At 33.7% G+C, this 20,460-nt stretch overlaps 3 protein-coding genes across 3 annotated transcripts; 2 read left to right on the top strand and 1 right to left on the bottom strand.

The window, feature by feature from the left end:
• Positions 1-296: 296 nt before the first annotated feature.
• LOC144576221 (auxin-responsive protein IAA10-like) lies at positions 297-3,084 on the top strand. Its single transcript, XM_078326522.1, has 5 exons — positions 297-746; positions 1,641-1,975; positions 2,159-2,249; positions 2,565-2,626; positions 2,753-3,084. The coding sequence occupies exons 1-5, from the start codon at positions 448-450 to the stop codon at positions 2,794-2,796; spliced, it is 831 nt and encodes a 276-aa protein (XP_078182648.1). The 5' UTR covers positions 297-447; the 3' UTR covers positions 2,797-3,084.
• A 1,406-nt stretch (positions 3,085-4,490) lies between these two features.
• Positions 4,491-8,437, bottom strand: KAB1 (potassium channel beta subunit 1). Its single transcript, XM_078326521.1, has 5 exons — positions 7,977-8,437; positions 7,159-7,415; positions 6,349-6,492; positions 5,248-5,412; positions 4,491-4,841 (listed from the first exon to the last, which is right to left on the bottom strand). Exons 1-5 carry the CDS (start codon positions 8,281-8,283, stop codon positions 4,725-4,727), a joined length of 990 nt encoding a protein of 329 aa, XP_078182647.1. The 5' UTR covers positions 8,284-8,437; the 3' UTR covers positions 4,491-4,724.
• Positions 8,438-14,331: 5,894 nt separating this feature from the next.
• On the top strand, positions 14,332-16,152 carry LOC144543918 (heavy metal-associated isoprenylated plant protein 3-like). Its single transcript, XM_078292369.1, has 4 exons — positions 14,332-14,465; positions 15,161-15,312; positions 15,443-15,521; positions 15,857-16,152. Exons 1-4 carry the CDS (start codon positions 14,363-14,365, stop codon positions 16,123-16,125), a joined length of 603 nt encoding a protein of 200 aa, XP_078148495.1. The 5' UTR covers positions 14,332-14,362; the 3' UTR covers positions 16,126-16,152.
• Positions 16,153-20,460: the final 4,308 nt, after the last annotated feature.

Here is a 20,460-nt window from a genome sequence, read left to right on the forward strand (position 1 = left end):
TTTCAAGTTATGAGAGTCAAACACAGATCAACTAAATTAATTTTTTATAAAAATATGGATGTCAATTTTAAAATATATAATAAAATTTATATAATAAAATTAATTTATAATATTCAAAGTACTTTACTCTAAAATATATAATAAAATTATATTTAAATACAGAAACCTTAAAAAAAATAAAAGTCAATTTAATTCATTTTCTCTCACTAGAATCCGCAATTGCATATTTGCACGAAACAATATTAAAAGATGTGTGCTCGATATCGCTCCACGGCTATGGTGGTTACTGATAGACCGGGAGTACATTGTCTCAGCCTCCAAACAAGGGAGCAACCTAAAAAATTATTTGTGTTCCCTTCATAGACTGTAGTCTATCCACCTCTTCCCATAACACATATTTTCTCACAGTTGCTCACCTCACCTCATACGACTCAAGAGATAGAGAGAATGGAGGAAGTAGAAGAGACTCATGAAATGAGAGAAGTAGAACAAAACCAGGCGGTGGCGGCGGAGGAGGAGTTGGAGCTGGGCTTGAGCTTGGGTGCCAAGAAATTCACTACCTGCAATACCACTTCCAGCAAGTCCACTTGCAGGATTCTTACAGCCAAGGATTTCCGTCCTCTAACTGGTGGGCCAACCTCCTCCGCCTCTTCTTCGTCTTCAGCTGTTGGATCAGGCGGGACCAAGCGTGCTAAGCCTGGCCCCAGTTTGCCTGAAGGTGCTGTTGGATCTTCTCAGCCACCTAGGTGAGCTTACCTCTCCTCTGTTTTCTCTTGATATATCTGTTTCTTTTCAAATTAAGGCATTAGCTAAGAGTAATATCCCTATCCCTTTTATTCTCTGTTTTTATTTTCTGTTAATTTTTCTATATGAACCCTTAATTCGAAGAAAAAGGTGTACGTAGTAGAAGGCGATTAATAAGGATCATGAGTTCGAAATCCTATCTTGCCATAGCAAGAAATGAAGAAATTTCATTGCCTCTGTATTTGTTGTTTGTTTTAATTTATTTTTCAGCTATGCATACCTTCTTTCTAAATAATTTATAAGAACGGACAAAACCTTAACCCTAATAAACAATCGTGCTTTTGTTATATGGAATTTTTAATTATTATCAAAACGTTGGCTATTTCACCTTTTTTTTAATTAAATAAAAATTGCAAGAGAAGTTGTCAATTTTTTGCATCAAGTTTATTTGCTAACATTAGTAAGAATTCATAATATATACCTAGGAAATAATTATGCTTACCAGCATTTTGTAAATATTAATTTGGTGATCGTAGTTAATTCAGAAATTTATTCTTAGCATTAGACTACCTTTCAACTGCTTGTTGGTTCCAAACAATATTTTCTGGAGCTGGAGGTCAGTCCGAAGGGCATCGGACTAAATTCGGTCTGATATCCGGTGGAGCCATTTGATACGCATCAAGATTCATGCGCATTCACACAAATCTTAAAGCTATCCGTTCGCATCTTGATGCGGATCAAATTGCTCCGATGCCCATCGGACAGCCCAACCGATTCTATTTTCTGGAAGATATCTGTTTCTTTTGTGTTTCCATTTTTGAAGTTGTGCACAAACCAATTATTACACTTATCTTCTAGCCTAATTCCACACTCTTCTCTCTTTCTATCTCTAACAGTCAGATGGTCGTGGGATGGCCACCGGTTAGAACTTTCCGGATGAACAGCCTCTTCAATCTCTCCAAAGACACCACTGACCAAAATTCAACTAAGATTTCCAATACTGCCCCTGGCCCCAAAGGGGAGAAAAATAAAGAGAAAGAACATATTAAGGAAGAAGAGAAGAAGAAACGAGGAAGCGGAACCGTGTCAAGTCCTTTTGTAAAAATTAAAATGGATGGAGACCCAATTGGGAGGAAGATCGACTTAAATGCCCTTGATTCTTACAAAGCTCTTGCTTCAGTGCTCGAGTTAATGTTCCAAAAGCCTGGTTCGGGATCTTGCACCATTACAAGTACTTACATCATCACTCTTACCTTGTTCATTTTAAACAAATTTTATTACTGGGAAAAATAAATACCTTCACCTTGTATCTACTTGTTCTATAGGGATGTGCCTTTGTTGTCCATGTCCTCTTAAATATATGCAAAGAATATTCACCTAATAGGATTTTATACATATTATTAAATTCTAACAGAGCTGAAGCTTTTAGAAGAGTCATCAGAATATAAGCTAACATACGAAGATAGAGAGGGAGACTGGATGCTGGTTGGAGATGTTCCGTGGCAGTAATTTTTTTTCTCTCTTAAATCACCAGTTAGTAATTGCCTTGTTGAAATTTCTGAGGGGGCAAATATATGGAATACCTGAAAAGCAGATGTATCATACATATCCCTTTTCCAAAGTCTAGTTTCATTGAGAAAATATACACTATTTTCTGACTATATAATCAACTGAGATAATAGTTAGGATGGAGGGATGAGTAGTGTGCATATGTCAAGGTTTGGGGTTTCAGAGGGCTAATTTTTGGCATATTGTATATTAAGCATTTGTTATTCTTATGCTAAATAATAGCATTTAATTTGTAGTAATGTCTTGTGCAGAATGTTTGTAGGCACAGTCAAGAGGCTTAGGATCATGAGGCACTGTGATGATCATGCTCTAAGTGAGTGCATTTGCTTTTTATCTACCTTTATCATCCATTTAGCAAGTCAAGCAAATAAACATTTTTTTTCATGTAGATTTTTTTATACTTATGTTATCTTCTTCTTCTTCTTTTTTATCTTTGTAGCACAGAACTTTTGCTCCTCCAACCTGTCAAAATTGCAACGCTAAAGATTATTAGACTCGGTGAAATTTGATACAGACATAGCCTTATAAGTAGATAAAATAGAGAGCTGAGAGCTTTCTGGTGTGCCTAGATTTTAGGTTTATGTTATATTTTGTTTTTTTTTCATTGATCCTTTTGTTTCGGTTGAATTTTGTTTAGAGATATGCCTGTTTCTGTCTGGGTGTTATAGTATTACACCAGTTTGTTCTTTGTTCCGTTTTTTGGTGATTAGAAACAGACATGGGTTGTTTTGATGCTTAACATACATGTAAATATATACGCGGTTTCCTTTTTTTTTTGTCTTTTATTTCAATCTATTATATCCGTTTTGTTGATGAACTAATTCTTATTCTGCAAGTTTTCAGTTCTTTTTAATTTGTCAACGAACCAATTAATGAAAGTGTGTCAAAGAAGTTTGGAATTATAAGCTGTACCACTAAGAGGGAGGTGTCTCCAGCCTACATATATTATGACTATCTAGTGTATGTTGCCATTCTCATCTCGTATCTCATTGATTCTCACTTCAGAATAAAATCAACACAAAATAGCCCGTTTGTCTTTTTATCACTCTTTTGTTGAAAGGTAAACATTATTAATTGTTTTGGGGTTTCCATCTGTCATTGATTCCAGATGTACATCAGGAGAGCACTAAATTGATGCTCAATTCACCAGGAAGTGCAGTAGTGCACGCATAAAACATGGCAAAAACAATGATAGGAACTTAGGACGAGTTCTATAAAAATATATCAGGAATCAGAATATGTACTTGGATGATCAACATACAAGCTTTTCATTCACCATATGGGCCTTAACCAACAGATTTTGTTTTATTAAGAGGATTTGATGGAGGTAGGGGTGTTCATTGGGTCAAAAACTGAACCAAATTAGTTTGGACTAAAATGGTTCGATTTTTAAAACCGAATTATAAGTTCGGTTCGGTTTGGTTTGGAAAGTTTCAAAATTGAAATAACCGAACTGACCGAACTTTTATATATTATGAATTTCGTCCGGACCATCACGGTTTATTTCTTAATACCCGATTTATTTCTTAATTAATTGCTTTAAATACTTTGATTCATTTCTTATAATCCCAGTTTACATCTTAATACCTTGGTTTATTTCTTAATATACTTCAGTTTATTATAAATCAATTGTTTTAAATAAAAACATCAATATATTTCAGTTTGAACCGAACAAATCAAAATAAAACTTTGGTTTGGTTGCAATGTTAAATCGGTTCAGTTTGCTTCTATTTTTGAAACCGAATTATAACTTTGGTTTGCCTAGTTCGGTTCGATTTCAACCGAACCGAACCGATGAACACCCCTAGATGGAGGTTTCTTGGGCTGGTTTCGCTAGCAACTCGATACCAGAAAGGATGATTGGATACCAACCATAATTTAAAACGAGGATTAGTCATTGGTGCTATTATTGAGAAACTACATAAATGTTTCCTGATAGTGAAGTTGTGCCCAACCGGCCACCACTTAACCACTTTCTAGTTGTTTTCATTATCACAGGATCTCATTCCAGCTCCACCTGTTGTATTCAATTATAATTCTAGAGATACAATATAGACACGCTGATTCACGCCAGCACAAGGCTTGCTGTAGTACCAGATATGATGCAGACCCATAACTTTACATACCAGCAGTTTGAATTTTAAATATGGCACAAACAAAAAAGAAGCAAGAAAATAAAAAATGTTTGCACTTCATACAATAAAAACCACCTCCAAATCATCACTCTATAATCAAGCAATATGATACCAACTAAATTACATAAAATACAACAGCATAGCACAACAAACCAAAAGTTCTATGACTATGAAGGGAAAATAGTAACAAGTCCTCTCAATCACCTCCCCAATCCATTGCAACATAAAAAAGTCATAGTGAAAATAATTGTTTCTGCTCTTTCTACCAAATTGGGCTCATGACCTGTACGATTCGGCACGTTTTGGTTTGCTCTGCATTACAGTCTCAATCTTTTCCATTATATCCGGTGTCAGGCGTGGAATGAGATCTATAGCCTTCATGTTTTCTATAATCTGGTTTTCAAGGGAAATTTAAAGTAAGCTACCATCAGCATTGAAAAATATGAATAGTTAAAGAACCAGAGAAAGAAATTAACTAATTGAGTTCAATTAGTTGCTAATTTTTGTCAGAAAGCCAACCAGATAGAAAGCTGGACCCAATCAATTAAGTTTTTAAGTTCAATTTTTACAAATTCTATTGATTGGGTTCCAAAAACTATAATAAAAAATTCACATATCATGTCACATACCGCAATAAAACGGAAGACAGTTTTCACATTTTTAGATGCCCAAAAAAATGTCCAAAGTACCTCTAATCCTTAAAAAACACAGAGTCCTGTTTACAAATTTCTAATGATTTACTTAGGGAAGCAAGAAGGGGGAAGTTAGAAAATCTCCCAATGAAACAATTATACAATACCTGGTTCTCTTTAGTTGCACCGGTAATAACAGATGAGACATTGGGATTTGATGCGCACCAAGCAATTGCTAGCTGAGACAACGGGACGTCTAACGCATCAGCAATTGGTTTTAAACCATTGACTTTTCTAAGTACATCATCTACTAGTGATCTACTCGCCAGATTCTACACAAATAAACAACTAAATGAATAAACAAACAAACAATGATTCTGATGGCGTTATTCCTGTATTTCCTCATCAAATATATTTCTGCCCCACAAAGCCCAGAACAGCATTCTCTCGGTTTCAATAGAAGGACAAATTTGGTACCACTTTGGTTTGAATTGGTGTAGGAATTGATGTTACCAACCATCATCTTCATTTACTGTATTTTGCAAAGATTACAAATAATGGTCCTCTAATTTCTGAACAAATAACAAAACCATGCCTGGAATCTAAACACATGAAATTCCAATTTATGGCCAGATTTTATTCACGCAACTAATTTTGCTTTCCACAGTGTGTATGTGCGTGTATGTGCATTCGTGTGTGTTGGGATAGGGATTTAGGCACAGGTCCGTGTTAGCTTCTGGCAAAACAAAAAGACAAACAAACAACAATTCTGATGGAATTATTACTGTATTTCCTCATCAAATATATTTCTGCCCCACAAAGCCCAGAACAGAATTCTCTCGGTTTCAATAGAAGGACAAATTTGGTACCACTTTGGTTTGAATTGGTTTAGGAATTGATGTTACCAACCATCATCTTCATTTACTGTATTTTGCAAAGATTACAAATAATGGTCCTCTAATTTCTGAACAAATAACAAAACCATGCCTGGAATCTAAACACATGAAATTCCAATTTATGGCCAGATTTTATTCACGCAACTAGTTTCGCTTTCCACAGTGTGTATGTGTGTGTATGTGCATTCGTGTGTGTTGGGATAGGAATTTAGGCACAGGTCTGTGTTAGCTTCTGGCAAAACAAAAAAGAAAGAACTCAATGGTTGTCAGTACAGATGGGCAATAGGAGAAATTAAAATCCTTGATTAACCTTGGTTTAACCCTGAACCTGTGACATCATCATCCATTTAAGTAAAGAATGCAAGCAAATACCTTATAGTTTTCTAATGCAAACCGACTGTCCGGAGGGATGTTTCCTTTGTTGTATTTCCCAGTGAGAACACCTGAAGCTAGCGGGCTCCATGTTGTAACACCTAGTCCGTATGCACTGTACAGAGGTAAAAACTCTACTTCCACCTAAAATTTTGACAAAAAATAATGTTAGCACTCAAGGCTGTAACAAATGTCCTCCCCTCATTCCATGCTTCTCTGAACCTGTGCCAGTTAAGACTATGGAACTTATCATGAATATAGCACTTGTATTCAGAGTAAAAAATTTCCTGAAATCACTGAAACTAAATAAATGCTGTGGAGATGCAGCTGGCCTAGCATTTAAAGGGCTTTTATGTTCCAAGTTGTGCAAGGAAAAAATGTGCAACACAACATTAACGGATACCCCAGCATATAGCATGTTAAATGCCCTGAAACATGGCAGAGTTCTACAGGTTATCTGAAGAAAATGTCGTTTTTCTTTCTGGAGAACAACTGAATCAAATATCAACAGTGCTATTATATATTACATTTTCTCTATTTATGAAAACAACACCCACAGTGTGTCAGCTCATTTTTTTAAAGACTAAACACAATGCACTTGCAAACAAGACTATGTTTTTTTTTAAGGATCCCCAACTGGGTTTCAAACTAGCAACATCACACGTGAAAGGCATTGCCTTTATAACTAGACCAAAGGCTGGTTCTCGACTACTTTAATAATATACTATCCAGAAATAGGTTATTACTTCTCATGCAGAATTGTTCACAGTATCCCCTCCCTCCCCACCAGCAGAAAAAGAAAAGGCAAACCTTATGCCTGGAGAGAAGATTGTATTCAGGTTGCTCCACAATGGGTCCCACCAGGTCGAGCCGATTAGCCACACCCCATGCCTCAGTGATTTGTTGGGCTGACCACTCACTTGTGCCCCAGTAAAACGCCCAGCCCTTGTCAATGACATGGTTCATGGCCCGTACAGTCTCTTCAATTGGCGTGGCTGCATCCGGCCTGTGACAGTACAGCACATCCACATACTCCATGTCCAGCCGTTTTAGTGAAGCCTTTGTGCCTGATATTAAGCGAAAAGGAATTCCATTTCCATGTGGCTCTCATGTTGTGACAATTCATGTAGCTGGTGGTGAAATGACCAAGTCATATTTATCCGCCACTTCATGAACCAACACAGCATGATTGCCACAGGAAATTCGGCATCCAGAAAAGCAAACGTTTTATTAGTACAAAAAAACTGGGCATGTATCTAAATTTCTCTTATTTAGAACTGGCTAATGGACCAAATATCCCTGTAGCTTGCTGTCGATTTGCCAATTATTCAAGAGCAGAGCTAAAATGTGGATTTTCTATACCAAAAAATTGAACAAATGCCGGGCACAGAAGAACTCTCTCACATCAAAACATCTACTACGAGTAGTTTCTGATATCTACTTGAAACAAGAACTGAATCCAAATTTTCTGCCCCACTCTCTCTGGACACATCCATGCAGCGAGTCACTCCGAAAGGGTCCTCTAGTGACCCGCCACTCAGTTCCAAAAATAAAGAAAATACCAAAAGAGATCAATTCCCAGATCACAGCCAATTTTCAGAACAAAAGCAGCAAAGCAAAACTTGTACCTTCGACGATGTGCTTTCTGGAGAGGCCCTTGTCATTGGGGCCAGATCCACCCCAGAAGAGCTTGGTGGAGATGACGAGGTCAGAGCGGCGCCAGCCGAGCTCGCGAATGGCCTGGCCCATGATCTCCTCGGCGCGACCATTGGCGTACACCTCAGCGTTGTCGAAGAAATTGACGCCATGGTCACGGCAGCACTGGAGAAGAGCTTTCGCCTCCTTCACGTCCAGTTGGTTGCCGAAGCTCACCCATGAGCCATACGACAGCTGGCTCACCTTCAGCCCCGACTTTCCCAGGTTCTTGTACTGCATTGTTTCCGGGATTTTGAGCTCTTTTTTGTGTGGTCTTCTAGTTGTCGAGTCAGAGGAACCGAGGAAGTGGAGATCTAAGAAGGTTAGTGAAGAGGTGAGGAGAATGGAGAAGGAAGGTATCGAAGAGTCTAGCCGTATACTTATAATATAATAATTGAACAGTGTTGTTTACATAACCCTGAAAAAAGTTTTATTCTGACACATCTCTTTATTTAAATTGTTATCACTTTATTTTCAGTAAATAGAAATGTCTATTCTTTAAAGTCAGATAATTGAATTTTAAGTTAAATCACCATTTTTTTTAATCCTTATATGAACTATAAAAATAATTGAATTTAAATTTATATATTTTGCTCCAACTCTACAAATGCATGACATACTAACTATGTCCATTTACTAAAGACCAACTTCTAGAAATTTTACAATAATTAATTGACTAAAAAAATAGTGTCTAATTAATTATGAAATAGGAGAGTAAAAAGGAGTGAGGCCACCATACTATGTATATCGCACATCGGTCCATACTATGAATCTGTATTTTTATTTTTAAAATTTAAATAATCAATTCAAATCTTTCAATATGATATCCATATAAAAATATACCTAAGACAAATTTTATATTCTTTTATTTTTTATTTATTTTTGTAAATAGGTAGAATACTACTTTTGGATGGTTCAAAACTTTAAATCGATTGATTTTTACCTATATAAACAAAGAGTAAAAAAATTATAAATAATATAAAATTTGATCTCCAAAAACATTTTTATATGAGATAACTTTAAGCGGTTGAGATCGACTTTTTGAATTTGAATGCAAATTCATAGTACATACCGATGTAAGTTGCAATTTATCAGGAATTTAGGGATAGACAAGTAAAGTTTCTCAAAAAGGTTTGGGTCGCTGTCTGGAGTTTCCGTCTCTGCAGCTCGCTCATGGACACATGCACGGTAGAATAATTTTCAATGGATTTTCATGTTATATACAGCAATATGCTTCAACGTGGCTTGTGTTCGTTCTCACCAGTTGTGCTTATTCCAGGTAGATCTTGCTAGGCTGTCCCTCTCATGGCTTGAATCAGGCAGCGAAAAGTAATACATTCTGACCAATTTTGATGATATCATGATTGATCATAAAATAATATGGTCAATTAGAACGGTAAAATTTAATCGGTCCAAAATTAAATGAGATCTGACTCATTAATCCACATCTTTGAATCTGATATATTCAAAACTAAATGTATATGCACTGTAATTTGACCAACCAACCCTGTAACAAAATTAAAATTACCACTACAAAATTGATTTTGTCCCAACTAACAATTCGAAACAACCTGTACTAAAAAAATAAAATAACCGACTTCCGAACTTAAAACTTGCAGATTTAAATTTTCTGGTCCACAGTTTACAAAAGAAAAAAAATGAAGAGGCCCAATTCACAGCTCTTTTGGTTGTTGGGCCGAAAGGGAAAATATTAAGAATCTCACGTACTCTTCCATGTCTGTTGCCTATACAACAAATTTAGCTATTTCAATATGTTGACAGTCTATTTCGGAAATAAATATGCTGTTATTCCGAAGGGGTAATGGGATCCTGTTATCCCGTTCCATCTGTTGATCTTTGTTGAGATTCGGATACAAAAAGTTTTTTCTTGAGATTCACGCATGAAAAATTTTGAACGGTTGGGATAGGAATAACCCTGTGATCCCTTTGGAATATATGCGTCAATTTCGGGCTATGAGCTTTTCATGCAGAATTTTTTTTTTATTGAAATTATTATTCAATGGACCGTGCCTAGCTCCAGAATTTTGAAAATTCAGATCAGGCAGGTACCTAGGTCAGGTACATGATAGGATGAAGTTAGATCCGGATCATTTAACATAAGTTTACATGAATATTAAAGTGAACCCACATATTTCAAGAGGAGGGTTCTAATGCCTCATGCCTTTCATATATCATCATATCTCATATTTTATATCTTCGTTTTTAAAGTCTAAATTGTCGATCAAACCGTTCAACATGATATTCGTACTAAAATATGATTAGGGATGAAATTTTATAATTTTTGGAAATTTTTTACTATTTTTTAAGATGAGTAGAAAATCACTGTTTTTTGAACGATCCAAAAACTGTGATTTTGTACCTATCTTAAAAAATAATAAAAAAATTTCTAAAAAATAAAAAATTTCATCTCCATGCATATTTTAGTATAAATATTATGTTGAGTGGCTCGGATCAATAGTTTGGACTTTAAAAACAAAGATATAAAATATGAGGTATAATGAGGTATGAAAGACATGAGGTATTGGAACCTTCTCATATTTCAAATAGGCTCTTTAAAACTTTGACTCGGTTGAGAAAATTCTTGCCTCTAACTTTTTTTTCCCCTAATTTTAGATAAAGAAAAGTATGGTAAAATAAAAAAATAATATGCATAACTGCTATATTTGTTGTTGCGATGTAGACATGTAGCTATAGTTAAATTGTGCATGCATGCTATAATGCTAACTAGGGACTGATTCAGAATTTTCGTCAGGGGATAAAAAAAAATTGAATCAGATTTAAATAGTTTATTGGATTTAAATCCATTAACTAATTGGATACTCAATAAAAAAAATGTTTTGACTTATATTTTCCAATACCCTGACTTATAATTAATATTACCAATCATAATTCAAGAAATTTATTTTGATTTTAACACTAAATTTAATCCAAATTACAAATTAAATATTCAGAGGGAGGCAAAAAAAATTTTAGAGAGGGGCAAAGTTGATCAATACTAATAGATCACTACTAAAACTCGAAATCCAGACTCCCCCCCTGTCCAATGATCCGCCCATGATGCTAACATTCATTTTGGAGTACGTATCCTCTGTGATATCTCATATTTTGTGTGACCGACATGTCCGGTGCCTATTCGGAGATAGCACGGGGGCCAGTATTATTTGAACTTTGAGATTCGTGCAGAACGTATTTGAAAGGTTGTGATATTTCAAAAAATCACGCAAAATATGGATATCTCAGAGGATGCGAATTCTTCATTTTGTGGGTCCACTGTCATTAAGAAGGTAACCAAACGAGATCATATATAGGTTATGGTACTATGTATAATGTAGATTGATTCGTACATCAGTACATGTGATTTCATACTTTTATTTTTATAGTTCAAATGTTCAATGAAAACCATTCAACATGATTTTCATATGAAAGTATACTTAGTAATTAAATTTTACATTTTTTAGAATTTATTTATTTATTTTTTATAAAATCACTAATTTCGAATGGTTCAAAACTCTTTATCTGTTAATGACATTATTTATATGTTAATTAAAATATTGTAATTGTAAATTGTTAATGATCCGAGCACCGAATGGGAGTGATAGCGCAATTAACTAAGAAAAAAAAATCCTAATTAAAACTGTTAAATATTTGCAAGTTGAGAGTTCAAGCTAGGGTGATGATATTAAAACAACAAAAAGTTTTATTAACACAACATAATCAAAATATATTACGATATAGACATTTTTACCCTTTATTAAGTATTTTCATTAATTAAAAACTGATTCTCTCTCTATTGCCACATAACTTTTTTCCTTAAAAGTTATATTTTATAAAGTAAGTTATTTTGTTCAAAATCTATATCTCTGTCATATGTTATTATATGATTTATTTCCTTAGAAGTCATATTAACATAATAAATACTCTATATTCATTTTCATTAATTGAATCTTTAAGATTTTTTTAAGAAAACTACAATAGTGAATGGTTGTATTATATTATTAAGATCTATCATATTGTATATATTGATTTTTTTTTAATAACTTCACAATTTTTTAATGATCTACTATAAAAAAAAATTGTTTTGTCACTTAATGTTTTATCCATTGTTTGTGCAAAAATCACTAAACAATGACATGATTACTTACATGAAAAACATATTGAATTTAAATTATCATAATTTATTTTAGCATTCAACTTATGATTAAAATAATAAATTAAAAGTACAACAAAATACTACAATAAAAAATTACATCAATCATGCTAAAATTAATAAATTGTTTGCGTTAAACTTAAATTGATAAAATATTCCACAAATTCTCAAACGACATGAATGACACGAAACAAATCATCACGAATGACACAAAGCAAATCATCACGATTTTCAAACTTCAAATTAAGAAGTTGATTGCTTTCATTTGCACCATTCAAAACTTGATTTTCCATATTTTCTTCCAGTTGGTTAGGAGATTGATCCATCTATTCAATTAACAAATATAAATTAATTAGAAAACATCAATAAGCAATTTTAATAAAATAGACTATAGATAATAAATATCAAAATTAAGAAAAAAATTATAAAGTTTAAAAATTAAAGCAAATTTAAAGCGAGATATGTAATACAATCCAGTAGCCATCTTCTTTTTCATAGATAAAAAGTATCAAAATTAAAGCGAGTTTATCATAATATAAAAAAATACAAAAAAAATTAAATATATACCTTGAATTAATATGGTTTGAGTGAAAATTAATGGACGACTCGGTGCTTAAAAGTTCAATTGAATTGATAGTTTTCTTGTAAAGTTTATAGTTATATATATATTTTTATGAGAAAATATAAAGTAGAAAACGATTACCTCGATATAAAATAAATTAAAAAAGGAAAACAATATCTAACAAATATGGAAATCAAATAATTTGATAAATAATCACTACATTAATTATATTTTGAAAAAAAATATGGTAATCAGCAAAACATTTAAAGAAGGTTAAAATTGTCCATACATTAAATTTTATTAAAGATGTTGTGTTAATATAAATATGTGTGGTGTCAATATGCCTACCCTTCAAGCTATGCTCACCACTTCACTACCCTATGTGAAGCTTTAAAAAAATGACCCGAGCACCTTTCGACTTAATCACTTCGCCTCTTTTGTATTCAGTTGTCTCTTTCAATTCCTTTTCATTTTGCTTCATTTGAAAATTTAATTAATGGTTGTGTCAAATTTGATACAATTTTTTTTTCTATTTTGAATTCAATCAAAGTTCAACCATTAATTTTATTTTTTTGAAACTCACCCAGACTTCCTTCAGGGACTCAGTCGCTCCCTCACCCCGCCTCTCTAGCGAATCCGCATCACCCCAGGTCCCCAGGTACTTGAGGTGCAAGTGGTGAATCTGAACCATTCATTTCACTTGGCACGAATCTCAAAGCATCCCTCCTAAGCCTCAACAGCTATCGAATTGAGTTTAGCCTAGATAGAATTAATCTAGATTGTCAATTTTTATTAATTGCACCTCAGGTACCTTGGGATACGGACTCCTCTCTAGCGACATCAGGCGCGCCTCGCAAGAGCAGGTCATTAAAAATTTAGTAATTAGTGGAGCAAGAAAACTAATTACTAATGAAAGGGCAATATTGTCCATCCATTACAAAAATTTTATAATGTTGTGTCAATAACAAATTTTGTTGTTTTGATATAATTAAGCTCCCCAGAAATGGTGGTAGTGTGGTAGACGCTAAAATTTTCGTAACATAAATAGACTGTTTAAAGGAAATGTAACATGTGAAAACTTTCAATCTTTGGCAGGGTACTAGCAGGATAAATTCCCAATATAGAACTACACCAGAGTGAGTCTACATTCTTTGAACTAAAACCACGCGGCAGATATCCGACTGTTCAGTTGCAATTTGCAAATGTGTGCAGATGGAGTTAAAATTAGTAGAATGAAGTAGGATTATCGAAGGCACCAGGTTTCGTTGATCCTGTGTATACAAACCTATATATTCTACGACCTTTTACCTCACTAACGTGGCAGACACTTTATGCTTGAAAATCGAGGTAAATAATTAACGGAGAAGATTTAACTATATGCAGCGCACGAACCATATGAAGCCTTCTTTTGATTCTATAGTCTGTGCACTGCATGAAGAGAAAACTACTCTGTTAAAATCTTTACCCGAAAATCATCTCAACTCAATCATTGACACCGCAATAACGGTAACTTTGGCATCAAGAAAAACCATGCCACTATAAACACCCCGGCCTACGCCTCTTCTTAGTTCTTACTTAACGAGAGAGAGATGATAGGCTGTAGGAGAGCTGAGGTGGTGGCAGTGCTGAAGGTGGATTTTCACAACGACGGGTGTGTTGACGAGATTCTGCAGTCAACGAAGTGCTTCCCTGGTATTGATCTCCTCGCTTTCTCTCTACCTCTATCTAAATTGATATCAAGCTAGCTGTTGATGTCTGTTATTAATTAGATATATATTAATTGCGTTATTGCTCATGTAAAGGAGGGTTTCTAATATATGTATACTTCACATCTAATTAAGGGATTCATTCCTTAAACAAATTATATCATGTTTTGGATTTTTTCTTCCTAAGCTGATACTTTGCATTATCTCTTTCTCAAAATATCGTTCTACATTTTGTATTTGATCAAAACTTCAATGCAGGATTCTTTTTTCAGATCTGTTGCAATGGAAAAAAATTACGTATACGATGAGTTTTCTTGATACTTGCTCAAAATATATATGCGTTAATTATCTCTTTACAGATGTAGCAAACGGTTAATTTGTTTATTTTTTTTGGAAGCAGATATCAAAGAGCTAGTTTGTAAATATTAATTGCCAAGCTGTGTCAATTCTAAAATTTGAATTTTTTTTGTGTGTTCTGTGATCTGACAGACTAATTAACATCTCTGAGATTAATTAGCATATATATACCAGTCAAAAAGTAGCTGCAGACAAAAAAGCAGAAGTGCCTTTCTTTTTACAGTAGCGCCAACAGACTGACAGTTTTGCCGTGTTATTTATTTGTTTTCATTTTTGCTATTTTTTTACTGAATCATTAATCTTTGTGGGGGTTTAAATTAATAGGACTTGAAGAGGTAAAAATTGACCGCAAGGCAAACAGAGTGACAGCAGTGGGGACCATGAATCCTTGGAAGCTTCGTGATAAGATTGAGAAGGAAACAAAACATAAAGTTGAGGTTCTTTGTTCTGCTAAAGACCAGAAAGCCGTTACCCAAGTACAAATCTGCATCCTCTTTCAATCATTAATTTGACTACATTTGCATTAATTATTAATTATTAATTTGGACCTGATTCTGGCACTCTCTCTCTCTCTCTCTATTTTTCTTTTTGAATCTTTGTGAGAAGAACACACTAGTTCTCAAGGTGGTGCTTCACTGCGATGGATGTATCAGGCGGATTAGACGCACCATTTTGAAGATTCAAGGTAGTTCATTTTTAATTTTATTTTGGGTCTATTTTTGCTTAAATTGTTTGATTTAGGAGGCACATTTCTCTTGTTTTCTTTTTCTTAATTTCCTTCTAAAAGTTGGTTTGCTTTTGCAAAAGAAAACCTGACAGGCTGAAATACTGATTTCAGACACATTTTAGATTAATTAACAAGGTGCGTGTTAAACGTGTATTAATTAGAACATGTTTGCTAATTAGAATGTAATCCACTATAAATTAAACACACTTCCATTGAAATTTGAGCATCTCAACTTTATAAAATTGTAACCGAAACAGCCTTCTCCACGTCTATCTTTTAATTTGCACCTCTAGGTGTAGAGCAAGTAACGGTAGACAGTGAGAAGAACCACATCACAGTGAAAGGCACCATGAATACAAAAGGATTTGCCGAGTACGTGTCAAAGAAGATCCGAAGGCAAGCGGAGGTCGTGGAACCAAAGACAGAGAAGAAATGCAATGGACAGATGACGCAAGTTGGCAGGGGTTCGTGTAGCTGCAACCAGTGCGGTCATCATATCTACATGGTGCCTGCACCGCAACTTCTCAGTGACGAGAACCCAAATGCTTGCGTTGTAATGTGATTTTTGAAAATTTGTGGGCAGTTTTCTAATTATGCCTCTAGGTAGGAGGATTACATGGGGTTATATTTGCAGTATGATTTTGCTTTTGATTGTTTTGCTTGTTTTTCAGTGATCATGCATGACTAATGAACTGATATATCATGCAGCTTTTAAACAATGAATATAGAAAATATATAGGAGACGAGAAATTAACTAGTTACAGAGTAAAATGTTATTGAATACTATATATGTTTTTTTTTCCCTTTTTTGTCTGTATTGTCATTGTGTGTAGTGTGCACTGACATTAATTGGTCAAGACTTCAGAAAACGCTGGTGCATGAAGAAAAACGCTTAACGCGTGATACCTAATTTATTTAATACTCCTCCTGAAATAATATCATGGGCGCATAAGTACATAAACAAATGCTAAACAATCATCAAATAATTTTTTGGACTCCGTCATTAATATTAGGGAACGAGTAGCTGTGGCCAAGTACGCTATAATTTAAATTGTTGAAAAAAATATATTTTTTCTTAGAGAAATAATAATTAAGAATACCGGCTTATATTCCTGTAGATTTAACAACTTGGAGCTGAAAAGGGGAGAAAATGATATTGGAGCAGTTTTCTTTTGGATTAAATTTGGCAAGTTTTGGTGAACAAGAAAACTCCTGTGGGCTGTGGTACTTAATTTACGAAAGGAGAAAAAAATAAGTGGGACCGGATCAAATGTGGACGAACTACCGTTTTGGACAGCCTTCTGTAAATCACTAAATTGTCAAGTATACAATAGGCTTTCTCTTCTTTCCTTTTTTTTTTTTTTTTTGACGAAAAAGCCCTTAGGCAATTGTACGTAAACCTAGAGCGTTTTTTTTTTTTCTCCAAAAATAAGGGTCGAATCATTGAATTGATTTGGTCTAGAGCATGGTGGGGTTCGGCCACTCATTAGTCATACATGTAAAGTGTACGCTACTGGCAACACAGATTGCTCAAAAAAAGGAGGGGGGGGGGGGGGTCACATAATCACATCTCCCATGATTTGGTCACTCATTTCAAATTTTATGTGTTGCCATTTGTATAAAGATGTGACAAAAGTTAGACAAACGATTGATTCAGTTGTTCTGCATCTGGACTGAATTAATGGTTCGATCCTTGCTATTTTTGAAGGAAAAAAAAAAGGTATCACTTTGTTTCATGACAAAATGTTTTTTAATTTCTAAATAAAAAATGTTCTCATAGACTTTATAATTTTGATAATTAACTTCTTAAACTTTTAATTTGTGATAATATAATGCATCCAACAATTAACACTGTTAACAAACTACTATTATTTGTTACAAAAAGAAGAGGTGAAATGAGTAACAGAAAAAATATTGAATTATAGAACATACTCAAAACCTTAGAAAAATGTGGTGACATATACCCTATTAATAAAGCTGCATGTGTGCAAATCTCCACTGAGGTCAGCCAGCCGGATTTGCACATCAAAATTTTAACAAAGCAGAGAATATTATTTCATAAAATATTATCTGAATTTGACTGTACAGACTTTATAAAATGTTATTGTGGATCCTATATATGTTAATTTTGAACTTGGTTACTTTGGATAATGAGGAGGGTTCAAATGCCTCCATGTTTTTGTGCCTCCATCATGTCTCCATCTCTCTCCATTATTTTCAAAGTTCAAACAGTCGATCCGAACCGCTCAACCTAACCTCCATACTAAAATATGTTTGGAGACCAAATTTTATATTTTTAGGAATTTTTTTACTATATTTTTAGATAGGTACAAAAATACTGTTTTTAGATGGTTCAGATTTACTGATTTTGTACCTATCTAAAAAAATAGTAAAAAAATTCCTAAAAATATAAAATTTGGTCTCCAAACATATTTTAGTATGGAGGTTAGGTTGAACAGTTCGGATCGACTGTTTGAACTTTGAAAATGATGGAGAGAGATGGAGGCATAATGGAGGCACAAAAACATGGAGGCATTTGAACCCTCCTCTTGGATAATAGATTAATAGTTCATACTCTTTTTTTTATTGTCATTGTATGCACTGACATTGGTCAGAAGACTTCAGAAAGCGCTGGTGCATGAAAAAAAACGCTTAACGCGTGATACCTAATTTATTTTTACATTGAAACAATTAATGTTTTTTTTTCTCAAAAAAAATGTTATGTGCATAAATACATGAACAGATGCTAAACAAATCACGAAATATTAATTTCTTAGACTACGTCATTAATATTAATTAGGGAACGAGTAGCTGCATGTGGTGAAGTTCACGCTATAATTTAAATTGTTCAAAAAAAAGTTAATATTTTCTAAGAGAAATAAGAATATTGCCTATTTATTTCCGTAGATTTAACAACCAGCACACAATCCAATTACCAAACAAAGAAAAACAACCAGCACGTACAATCAGTTAACGAAATAAAATATACGAGCTAGTACCAGAAAACAATAATAAGTAATTAGTGGAATAATAAAAGGATAGTTCTATGTAATTTTGTTAGCTATAGAGTAACTAATTTAAGTAATTAAAGAGCTATAATTTCTCTTCTTGCTTTCGTTCATTGGTTTGGTCTGCTTGCTTTGTAAATTGTAAAATTAGAGCTTAATAATTATCATTCTCTGTGCAATTTTTTTTAGAAAATAAAAAACTGATTTGTCATTAATTTTTTTTTTTCTCAAAAAATAAGAGTTGAACTATTGATTCGGTTCAGTCCAGGGCAAGTAAACTGAATCAATGATTTGGTCACCCTTAGTCATACATGTACATTGTACACATAAACAAATATATTGTTAGTTCTCCAAAATAACATGAACCTATTACTCCGATCCCAACCGTTCAAACTTTCACATACACAAATCTTAACAAAATAAGTTTTTCATATGCAAATTCCAACGAAGACTGACGGTTGAGATCAGAATAACAGGTTCCTGTTATTCCTTGAGAATAACAACATATTTCTTTCCCATTATACACCATTGACAGGCGAGAGAGGGAAGCGTATCATCTGCGGAGTTTTTCCGTGCGGAGCTTTTAATCTGATCCGTTCGTTTTGGATCGGACGGACCAGATCAGATCTTACCCGAATTGAAAAAAATTCCAAAATTTGCGGAACTTTTAATCTGGTCCGTTCGATTCGAAACGAACGGACCAGATTAAAAGCTCCGCAGAGGATACGCTTCCGGCGAGGGAGTGCCCGCATCACACCACTCATGCTTCAATGACCTTCCATTTCGATTTTTTTGTGTCGTTATTCATATAAAAGTGTGATAAAAGATGAACTGAATAAATGATTTTTACGCACTTGAACTTTATCAATAGTTTGGTCCTTGCTATTTTTGAGAAAAAAAAAAAACATCAATCTGTTTTCTGACAATTTTTTTTTTTTTTTATTTGTAAGAAGAAATTGTTCTCTGAGCAGCGCTACAAAATATGCCAGTGAGCATGCACGGATTCTTATTTTGGGAATTTTTTTTAACAAAGGGGTCATGCACACACCTCCTAAACTTTTAAATTGTGATTATTAATCTCATAAACTTTTTAATTTTGATAATGATCTTCTTACAATTTTAATTTGTGATAATTAGTATATGCATCCAACACTTAACTTCAATTAACACTGTTAGTAAACTACTATTACTTGTTACAAAAAAGAGAGGTGAAATGAGTAGACAGAAAAAATAATGAATTATGAACAAACTCAAAACCTTAAAAAATGTGGTGACATATACCCTACTAATAAAACTAGGCAAATCTCCAGTCAGACCAGCCTGCCAGATATGCACTACAAAATTTTAACACCAGTAGAGAATAGTTTTTTTTAACAGAACCAGCAGAGAATATTATTCCATAAAAGCTGATATGATTTTGACTGTACAGGCTTTATCTAAGGTTCATGAACCTTAGATTGGATTAATCCGGATTTTAATTAGACAATCTGGATTTAAACTCTCGTGAATGCAGAGGATTATACATACTCGTTATAATTTAGACTTTGAATATCTATTGCCGCACTAGATTGTAATTCGAAGTTGGGATGTAATCTCATTTTTATCAACTTTTTTTTTTTTTTTTAATTTGATTCAAAATAAGTAATTGGATTATAATATTTCTAGTTTGTTACCAAGAAATGATAAGTTAAAAAAATCTCCAATAGATGCTCTTTTTAGAGAGTCAAATTGATATATTTCAAGGAACTTACATCAATAAATTTTTTTATATGAAAACATAATTAATAAAAAGTAATAAAAAGACAAACTAATATAAAAGAACTATTATAAGCTCCAAAGCAACAATATTACTAAAATATAAGAAGTTGTCTTAAAGGAGAATAATATAT

Source organism: Carex rostrata, chromosome 25 (assembly GCF_964058835.1).
Source record: "Carex rostrata chromosome 25, lpCarRost1.2, whole genome shotgun sequence".
Taxonomy (NCBI): domain Eukaryota; kingdom Viridiplantae; phylum Streptophyta; class Magnoliopsida; order Poales; family Cyperaceae; genus Carex; species Carex rostrata.